We start from the raw sequence: 11023 nt of genomic DNA, 5'->3' as shown, positions 1-11023 counted from the left end.
GTGTGCCTTGGCATTCTGGTGTTTGGGTAATATTTCCCAAAAACTACAGGACGCAGCAATTTGAGATAATTAAATACACTTTTTTCTTAAAATATACAATATACAAAAATATTTGTACACTAGTTTGTAAATGTTTATGTAATCAGTCAATTGATTGGGTGATAAAAAAAAGAGCTGCAGACCGGGGGTAGAGGGAACAGAAAATGTAAAAAAAAACTACTAAAATGTTGTTAATTTAACATAAATAATTGAACAAAAAGAGAATAAAATGGCATCAGCTTTATCCTTTTAAATATCTTTTTACAAACCTGTCAGACAAAATGCATAAGAGTATCCATTGCACCACGGTAGAGACAGAAATCTGAAGGAAGGAGTGCTTAAAAAAACAAGATTAATATATATTTTTTATTGTGTGGATCTGATGTTATTTTGGTTAGCTTGATTTCGGTAATTAAGTTGTTCTGCTGCTCTTGTTGTCACTGTGATTATGATGAAATGGAATGGAAGTGAATGAGAGTGTCAGTTTGTACTTGCTGCGAGGCCTCGGCCGTTGATAGGGAGTCCCACGAGGGTCTTGTCACTCCAGCCGGCGTTGACGCTTAACTTATCCGTCCAAACCCTCTCCTCTCTGTCACTCACCCTCACTCCCAGACAACAGCCTCTTTCTGCTCCTCTTATCACTCCGCCTGACGGGGTCACCGGGTTACTGCCACACTGGGCATGCTCACTCATTCACATATTGATATTGATTTTTTTTTCTTTCTTATTTGGACAGTTTGTATGTGGGCAGAGAATGAAACGGAGGGGGGGTTCAAGATGGAGAGCAATAGATATAACTCGGCCTGGCGATAGAGGACGGAGCCTTCCCTTTCCGCCTCTATTCTCCGCCGCAGAGTGAAGGAACCCACCGGCCCTCTCTGGCTGCCATTCAGCCCCATCGATCTGACTCTGGGCCCGGCCCCCCCCCCGAGGGAGACCGGGGAGACCGGGGCCCGGAGACACACTGCCTCTTTTGTGGAAGGGATCCACCGGTTCAGACTGACAGCCGACAGCGCTGATAAAAAAGACGTCCCCCTCCTTCCTGTATTGTCAGCCGCAGACTTGCTGTTGGAGATGTGTAACCTTTAGAAAGCTGGCCAGACTCTCACCGCCTTGCTGTCCACCCTAATCACTAGGAAGTGGAGTATTGCCCAAAGCCTCACAGCCTTTGGCATTCTCTCATCTCCGCCGACAATCTCAATGGTTTATTTCCCGCTGTGATAGAGGAGGCTGGTGGTGGGGTCCTGTGCTCTAATAATTTAGGAGCTTCTCTGTAGTGAGGATCTAACGCCAATTGCCGTGACACTTCTTTTGTGTCTACGTTTCTCACTGTATCTGAATTATAACCATTCTGCTGTAACTCAGTGTATATCTGCTCTTGAACAGAAATCTGACTCATATTATCTTCTGAGATCACAAGATATGGTCGTCTTGTCTGTTCTCGGTGTATGGATCTAGGGAAAAAGGCTTCTTGGCTCCGGTTAACTTTTCAAAGAGACTTGAAACTCACATAATTGGTCTCTGTTTGATTTATAAAGCTCTTATAAGTACACAGTTGAAATCCGTTGCTACTGTGTGTGCGTGCAATTTAAAACATTATTATTTTTCCTTCAATGTTATCTTTTGGTTGTTGTTATCTGTCATTTCTTATGCTGATATGATATGATCTTACGTGGTCAAATATGGGTCAAAAAGGAATATATGACACGTGTTGAAAGTTTTTTTGTAACTTAAGTCCTAATTGCTCATCGTGTTCCCCCCCCCCGCCTGACCTGTTGTTTCCTTTCTCTCCAGGGAGGAGAAGGAGTGCTGGATTCGAGCCAAGTACGAGCAGAAGCTGTTCCTGGTGGGCCTGCCCCAGTCCGACGTGCCCCTCGGCCAGCAGCTGCTGCGGGCCGTGGTGGAGGACGACCTGCGGCTGGTGGTGCTGCTGCTGGCCCACGGCACCAAGGAGGAGGTCAACGAGACGTACGGGGACGGGGACGGACGCACCGCGCTGCACCTCTCCTGCGCCATGGCTAACGTGGTCATCACACAGCTGCTCATCTGGGTGAGTCCTCGGATTAGAGGGGGGGGGGGGGGTCGAAGGACTTCCAAAACAACAACAAACCCTCTTTAATCTCTCCAGATGTTTCTTATTTCAAGTCCCTCTCCTAAACACCAAGTGAATATTAGTTTTCATAGTTAGCTGTTCAATTGTAATGTTGGCTAGTTAAATGTAGCTCCTTGAAGAGAGTTCCCCTGAAACACAGTACCTTCCTTTCTGCTCAACACAAATAACTCAACTCTTTTACTAAAGTATTGTTAGAAACCGCAAAAGGTTTTTGTAAATGTGTGTGATATGGACAAGATATCTCAAATGTTTCCATATCATCTTGAGGAATAGACATACAACTTTTACAGCTACAGCTTTAGTGTGTTCACTTTTGGGTTGAGCAGATATAGAATATATTGTAAATCGGATATTGTCATACAATATTTAACAACTTCAATGCTCTTGCAAGGATCAAGGATTCAAGGAGTTTAGTATGCAACATGCTTATTGCTAAAGGTTTCAGGTTTAACAGATATTTCAGTGTTTTGGAAGGAGATCAGTCATGCCTGTTTGAATATGGTAGAATCATAGATTATTGTAAACAAAACAGCTCTTAAAATGACCGCTAGTTGTAGAAAGTGACGAGAAACATGGAGGACCAAATCAGGAAACTCAAATGAGCTTGGAATCATCTGGAAATTCCTTGGAAAATCTCTAAAATATGTCAAATCTGACTTTTCTATGTAATTCTCTCCGGCAGTACGGAGTGGACGTGTCGAGTCGGGAGGCTCGGGGTCAGACCCCTCTGTCCTACGCGCGGCGGGCCGGCAGCCAGGAGTGCGGCGACATCCTGCTCCAGCACGGCTGCCCCAACGACACCAGCAGCCTGTCGTCCGTGGCAACGCCCAACATGAGCCGCCGCAACCCCAACCCCAACATCAACAACAACAACGCCCAGTGCGAGCTCAACCGCAGCATCAGCATCATGTAGAGACGAGACACAGAGAGACCCCGNCCCCCTCTGCTTCACACTGTGTAACCCAGAATCCTTACCAACGCAGAGAGTGATGGACTCATTGTTAATATTCCACTATGCTCAAAGAAGTGGTAGTTCGGGGGTCGGACATTGTACATTGTTTGTTTTATATAATTGTTTTTTTATTTGTTGAATTTGTTCTATCTTGGTCTGAAACGATCACGATCAGCTTTAAGCTTTGTGTTTTTTAAGCGCCAACCAAACAAATGACTTACTTTGGCATTCATACCTACCCTACGAAAAGCATTTCCTTAATGCTTGAACATTTCCTTTTTATGTCTTCCCCTTCTGCGACGTGAACTGATTTCATAATGAGCTTGAAATGAGAGAAACTTCCTTCACATTTCCAAGCCTGAGCATTATAACATAAAACTGTGAGTGATAGTTTAACAAGTGACAAAAACACTAAGGGAAACTAAATCTTCCATGATCCCAGTGGCTGTTACAGCTTTAGTAATGACGCATGTCTTTAACACAGCTATCAAACTCTTGACATACTATTCATATACAAAGGCAAAGCAATTATAGATGAAGAGTCCAAATGATTTAGATACTTAATTCACAGGAAAATGGGTTCGGATCATCATAAAGGAGTTGATTGCAGAATTCCTGTCGGGGTGAAAGTGAGTCATTTCCTTCGCCACCCTTATCGTGATCCTCCAGTAAAAGTGTCGGTGACTACAAAGGAATTAAGGGGCATCGTGTTTTATGACCATCGAGCCACGCGGCTTTGTAAGCGTGCCTCTTCAATCAGAATTCATTCAAATTCAAAGGTTTGATTGAAACAGTGAGATCACACTGATAATGATGTCTTTGTTGGAGTAATTCTCCGATTGACTCGATTGTGTTGGTAATTATTTGACATAGATAGATACTGGAATATCCTTCCGCCTCGCCGCAGCGACAGCCCGTAGAAGCGGTACTCTCGAGATTATTTCCTCTTTTGTTGCTGTGAAATACATATATGGTACTGTGTGTGTGCGTCCGTGCATAACTGTACAACACGTGTGTGTGTGTGTGTGCGTGCTTACGTCTTTCATCTGTGATAGCAGAGAGCCACCGGGCATTTCTGTTCATAAAACATTTACACCAGAGAGAAGACACCCGCAGTGAAGATTTTGGAACATAACTGTGTTTTAATGTACAGACGTCTGTAAAAAGTAGTTCTTGTTCCCTCACCTTATTCCTTATAAGAACATACTTAGACTTTTAGAGTCCAGAAAACAACCTCTTTCCGTTCAAACTGTGTCGGCTTAAACGCAGAGAGTTAACAAAAACCATTCAAACAACATTTAGGATTAAAGTGAGCTGGGGGTTGAAGTAGCTTGACTCTCTTTGCATTAAGTAATACAAATGTACAGTATTCCACTGACATAAGCTGATTAATTTATAGGGAAGAAATTAATTCAGGTGGAGTTGGCACAATGTGTATTTACCCTTTGATTCAACTGCCAATTTTAAGGTTTCTAAACCGTCTTGATTTTATGAGTTTACAAGAGCAGGATATATGTTTACAGAGGCCGTTATTAACTTTGTGTACCTTTTTGTTCCGGTTTCTGTTGTTGCTTTACAATATTTCTGTTCTAAGAGCTCACAGGGACTGAATATGTGGTCAAACGAGGGTGTTTGTAAATCGATGAAATGGCGATATTGTAAAGAAAACTGTGATATTTTTGGGATACTTATTTGCTTTCTTGATCAGAACATCCATTACACTCGTGTGTGTGTTCATTTAGTGCAGACCTGGAGTCTGGAGGGGATTAGCATGGCCTAGCTAACAGTTAGCCTGGTTTAGCATAAAGTTACACCATGTGGCGACGTCTAAAAAAAAAACACATTTTAAAAATTGTACCTCTTTTTTTTTTGTCTAATTAAATACAGAAGACACCAGACTTTAGTGCAAGACACTGGTGGAAGTAAAGACTTTTAACCTACTTCCGTAACATGCGTACTTTTTTAAAAACATGATAATTTTGATGCGTTTTTATTTTGTTTTGTTTCATTTTGAAATGTTACCCAGTGTTTAAAACAGCCTGCTGGCTTCACCTCTGTACTAAACGCACAGGAATTAGAGTAATATCGATCTTTTCATCAAGAAAGCGAATAAGAACTTTTCCCAACATCCTTAAAATGACCACAAATTCACCTAAAACCTTCAAATGTACTTGTACTGTACAGTGGTACTTGCCTTATTTCTGATTTACTTGACCGACTGATTTCAAAATTACATTTCAGTGGGGATTACTGAGAGGAGTTTATTGTGTAAAGTAATTACCTGAACCCTCATTGACATACTGTAGAGAAGATGATGAAAAGACACTAGAAACCTGCCTGTTTTCCCTTAAACATCAATTGGAAGTGTAAATATTAGCTAAAGCTTTTATCTGAAGACGAGCTCCTCCTAGAGAAACAAACTAAACTGGTTTTAGGTCTCCTTTGAACCATTTTTTGATACGTTGTTTTTTTTTGTTTCTCTTTAGACATATTTTTAAGGTACTTCTGTTTGGTTTCATTAACCGACCATCTTTGGTACTTGTGTATAATGATGTACATTTGACATATTTATAATGCAGTTTGTAAATATATTTTTTTTGTTTTTTTTTGTTCAAGTTATTTTCCTATTGTAATTCCTTTTACGTTCAGAATGTGGAACAAAGCTAAAGAGTAACTTGTTGTATGCTTGGATGCTCGGCTGACTGTTGACCTATTAATAAACACTCAAATAAAACGATGTAGCCTTCCCTGCATTTGGGGAAATCGACACATTAGTCTGGTGTGTGTGTGTGTGTTCATCCGTCATCCATCACACTCCTGTGCATGACCTGCTGACGAGGTGAGACCCTCTCTCAAATTAAAAGTCTCATCATCACCTCAACAAGTACTGCCATTTCATCTTCTTCCCTTTTGCATGTTCCTTCATCAAACTTCCTGGAGAAATGTCCTGTCCGAGACAACTCATCCGAGCCCGTCTTTAAGGTAAGGAAAGCAACCTCTCTCCCTCCACTTCCTGCTCGTGGGACCCCCAGCAGTTTGCTGAAAGAGGATTAAGATAAGGAGCCGAGCTTAGTGTCAGGCAGCACGACACCGTGGGGAAAAGTGAAAGGTCTCAGTGTTCAGAGGAGTCAAGCCCTCACTAATCCACTTCTTATTTCCTGCTAATCTTGTCTCAGCATATCTTCATCCCCTTCCTCTCTCTGTTGACTGGCTTTGTTTGAGCTTCATCACCTGGTTTCGCTTTAGGGTTTCCTCTTCCTTCCTCTGCGCTGGATTGACATGGAGCCACAATGCTCTGCGTCACGCTTAAAGACCCCGAAAACTTGTTATCTATCTGCTTCCTTAATAGAGATAATGGGGTCCTCTTACAGTTAGTTTTTCTTAATTTGGTGGATGTGGCTAGTTTAGATACAACTATGCATATTCCTTCAACAATTTGGATTTTGCTGTATTTAATTTAAGATCTGATTTCAACAGACTTATTGCAGCAGATTAACTGAGTTTTTTTTACTTCAACAACAAAGATATTAGTTGCAAATCTTTCAATTTCAACATAAACGAAGACATGGTTTAACCCACCCCGTGATTCAAATCTCTTCCAAACAATAATATATGTGTTGCTTTGGCCCATACTACATCCTTCCACCAAGTTTCATGACAAATCTGGCAAGTACAGAAGTTGTTGTGTTACATATTGTTGACAAAAATAAACTGGATACATAACCCCCCTGGCGGATGTAATAGTACATTTATAAACGATAAAAAAATCTTTATTTAATTTTGATAGTTGCTTATTTGTTCATGAACTTTCCAACTGAACTTTTTGGACCATTTTGGAAAGAAGAAAGACATTGATGCATCACAACCTTTTTCAATACACATCCAGCAGATGCAGAGCAACATTAGAGTTGTGTTTTTGTCCCACAGACAAAAGTAGGTCAAATATTCTCTCTCTCTTAGCCTATTGTTGGTCTCCACCAGTGCTGTAGCTGTTTAATGCTCAACTACCTTTACCAGCTAGCTGCTAGTTTTCTGTTATTCGGTGCTTGCACGTAGCAGACCATTTTTGGGGCTTTCTTTTATGCCTGAAACAACAGAGAAGAACACAGAGTGAACCACAAAGTAATGTGCGGCAGGTTAACTAAAACAATTCAGGGACACGACACATGACGAGCGACACAAAAACCGTGTGACGGGAACTGAGAGTTTTTCACTACAATCAGTCCCTCTCACATAAACGATTTAAGTTAATCAATTACTAAAAATATGGATTATAACAGCTTTCAAGTATTCAGGGGCTTTACATGTTCAACATCTAAAGGCCCTAAATGAACCTAAAATGAATCATGCTCTGTCCACTTCTCTTGAGAAACATCATGTGTCCTGTAATTTATTACGGAGCCTGACGCCTTCGCAGACCCCGGCCACTTGTGTTTGTTGTTGTGAGGCTGGAGCGCTCGCTTGCACCGCTGTGTGTTTTGATATTTCATCAGGGCCTGCTAAACAGTGAGGAGGGCTCTCTGCCGCCCACCTCTCCTCAGACAAATTGCCTCCAAGATTGCAGAGGTGGGTCTGAGGCTGATGGATGGGAACACAAAGACCTGACGAGACCATATTTGCAAACATTAAATCCATATTTCCATAACATGTAGAGGCTGCTTGGCCACGGGCCACTTTAACAGCCTGTTTAGCAAGCAGTCGTAACATAAATGTTGCTTTAAGGTGGCGTTTGTGTCCGCCTGTCTTCATGTGGACAGGATACTCCCTGTTTTCTGCTCCTCCCTTCTCGCTTTTAACCTCGTCAACCAATAATTATATCCACTCTGACTATCTCTCCTCTCCTGTGTCCCCACCCAGACCTGAATATCATTTATCAATTTCAGCTCCATCATGTCTAACCAGTGCCTACATGCTGCCCCCTGCCCCGAACTCATGTCTTCATTTCCATATCCTTGAATCTCTCTCTAATCAGTGTCTTTTTTCCCTTCTCCGTGTGTTTCATCCCCACCATCTTCCTCTTCATCCTTTGTCTTACATAAACGCTCTGTTCCCATCACTCTCTCCTCTCCTCTTTCTTTTTTTCTCTCTCCCCTTCCCCGTTGGCTTTTGCCTGCATTTCTCTGTTAATTTGCCTGAGAATGCATTAGCTGTAATGAAGGCTGAGGGCCGAGGGAATCCTCCAGGGTTCCATTAATCATCCCCCCTCAGACAGGCAACCTTGATTACAAGTGGCAAGAAATTCATTAGAGCCGGGCCTCTGACAACTCTTATCTCCGCCACTAGATCTGACTCATTAGGCAGCCAAATTAAAGCTATGATGGCCCTGATGAAACTCATCGCTTGTTTATCTTGTGCGATTTGATGCATCTGCCCATACATCACTGTAGCCACGGCCGCCCGGACCCTCCCATGAAGTCAGGCCTGCAGTCGGCGCAGAGAAGGCTGCACTCACACAAGCAGCAGGTAATGATCTCCCTCCATTTCCTCCCTCTCTGCCTCTCTTTCTTCCGCTCCAGGTGGGAATTTGGTAATGGTTTAATGTCTTAGCTGTGAGAAGGGAACTTCTGATATTTCAATTTGGGATTCAAGTAGACACAGACACTGTCTTGACACTGAGGTGTTCTTCACTTAAACCGTAGATAAAATGGACGAACGATCAATGTGTGGGTGTAAAAAACACAGGGTTACCTATTCATTTCTTTATGCGGTCAATTTTGAACGGGAACACCATACTGTAGGTGTAACTAAGTGGATTAAACCACTCAAAATTCAATGAAAGTGGTGATGAGCAGGTTGTTCAAATACCTACTGTGGAGGCCTTGAGACAATCAAATGAAAATCACAATGATTGAAGAAAGTAGTAAATCAGCCAGGTTTGACCCGAACACAACAGGAAGGTTCAAATATATAAAGGATTAATACATTCACAAGTGCACACACCCTGTTTTAACTTATTTGTTTAACGTTGTGAATAAGAAACTCCTATAAAATGTCACCTTTTAATATTTGTTCTAACTGTGGATTGGGATGAAATAGTCCCCCTCAGTAGTCCTTGATAATAAACACCAGTATGAACTTAGCCTCTGCAGTGTCACGGCTCCTCGTCGTCACCTCCACAGCTCATGGGGACTGAAATAGCCGCTGCACTCTGGCACGATGTCGTTGAATGGACCGTCTACATTAGTCAGCTGTTGGACCATAATAAAACTTCCACCGCTCCTTCACACAGCCATCACTCCTTGAATCCCCATCCAAGTGTCACAGTCTTGATGTATGAGGTGGACGGTGAAATAAACTCTACTACTCATGGGTTTCCAGGTCATGAAAAGTCTGTTTATGCACTGAGGTCAAACTGAAATAAAAATCATGTGTTCATCCTTGAGATGCTTGAGGGAAAGGAAGCTGTATCCTTGAAGATTCCTATCAGTTTCACCAAAACCCTCCATACAGTATAATATGTGAAAACTGAGGAGATGGCTGGTTATTTTAATAAAATATTAATACTAATACAATATTTAAAGAATCTCACCCTATCATCATATTCAACAGGTGCTGCTGCAGAAGTTAAACATGGCTTGAGGCCTGAGTCTATTTTAGAAACAGGAAAACAAATCACTCTCTCTCATCTGAGTTCAAGTGAAAATATTCTAACATGAGACCTTTCTGGAAACAGTTCAGAGAAACCGTGTCAACCGACAGAAACATGCAAGAATGCATAAAACATCAAGCTCTGTTTTCTCTTTCCTGTAATTGGATAGCCGTTTGGCCGGACATTAGTTTAGTTACAGATTATTTTTATTTAGCTGATCTTTGAATTTGCACTGCCATGTAAGTTTCCATGCAGCTATGACCTCTCTGTAGCCATCATGGCAGTTGAGGTCTGTTAAGAGTCAACAGTACAGCCATGACTATTTATTTATGATTATTTAATTAAAGGCTTTTATATTGTTATCAGAGTATAAGTATTTTACAAGTCATATGTTGTAATTTCTGTTATTTAAAAAACGTTTTTATTTTAAATCAAATATCATGAAATATTGTCCATTCAACCAACATCTTTATATTTATAAGAATTATTTGCAGGTTTTAGTGTTGAAAATTATATAGAAAATGAGACATTAAAAAAAATAACACATTGTATCCATTATGTGATACATGCCAGAAAACTAGCCTTAATGCGTTTTTAAATGTGTATTGGAAACCTCCTGTGCGTTTTATCATTGCTATGATTTATATGTTTAGTCCATATTTAATTATTTTACCAAAAATAAAATGTTTAGTATCAGATTAGTAATTGCTGCTGGTGTTCTCTCTCCACAGACTGATAGAAGTTCATTACAGAGTGTTGGTGGATGTTTCAGTCTAATGAGGATCCATCAGTCAGACAACATGGCCTCCTGAAGAGGAATCCATCACTACCGCTGTTTAAAAGAAAATACACATCTACATTTGAAGTCCTGATGTTTCTGAGAAAAAACGAAACGTTAAGAGACGTTAAAAGGAACACGTGTGTAAATGAAACTGCGATGCTGAAAACGTTAAAAAAGTTGGCAATAAAATGTGAGTAATTAACTTACAACGCTGAAGCTCTTCAAAGATAAACAGTTTTTCAGTAAAAGCCTCCATAAATTAGAAACGATATTGAAATACTGTTAGTATAATATTTAAAATACAGTATTAGGCATTATGTTTTATTTAAACTGCATTAAGTACGCCTCCCTGCATTATGTACAAAAAAAACGAATCGCCATGTTAAGACAATATATTTTTTTTTCATTTTAGCAGAATAAATAATAACAACCCATACAACATATTTACTCTAACCTCCAAACATTAATAATTCAATCTGAATTCCAACTTTCGTATAAAGCGATTTATTAGGTCAATATACTTTACAGTTGTCCCTTGTTTGGTCATTA

At 40.8% G+C, this 11023-nt stretch overlaps 1 protein-coding gene across 1 annotated transcript in view; it reads left to right on the top strand.

Annotated features, from left to right (window-relative positions):
* agap3 (ArfGAP with GTPase domain, ankyrin repeat and PH domain 3) overlaps positions 1–3093 on the top strand; it is a gene marked incomplete at its 5' end in the record, with an annotated part of 48164 nt that extends 45071 nt beyond the window's left edge. The window contains 2 exons of the mRNA XM_010769683.1: positions 1834–2089; positions 2835–3093. Of these exons, the coding sequence (XP_010767985.1) occupies positions 1834–2089; positions 2835–3065 (487 nt within the window). The remainder of the gene's footprint in view (positions 1–1833; positions 2090–2834) is intronic.
* Between the last annotated feature and the right edge of the window lie 7930 nt (positions 3094–11023).

Source organism: Notothenia coriiceps, unplaced genomic scaffold (genome assembly GCF_000735185.1).
Source record: "Notothenia coriiceps isolate Sejong01 unplaced genomic scaffold, NC01 NC01_scaffold00007588, whole genome shotgun sequence".
Taxonomy (NCBI): domain Eukaryota; kingdom Metazoa; phylum Chordata; class Actinopteri; order Perciformes; family Nototheniidae; genus Notothenia; species Notothenia coriiceps.
This window is presented reverse-complemented; position numbering and strand designations above follow the sequence as displayed.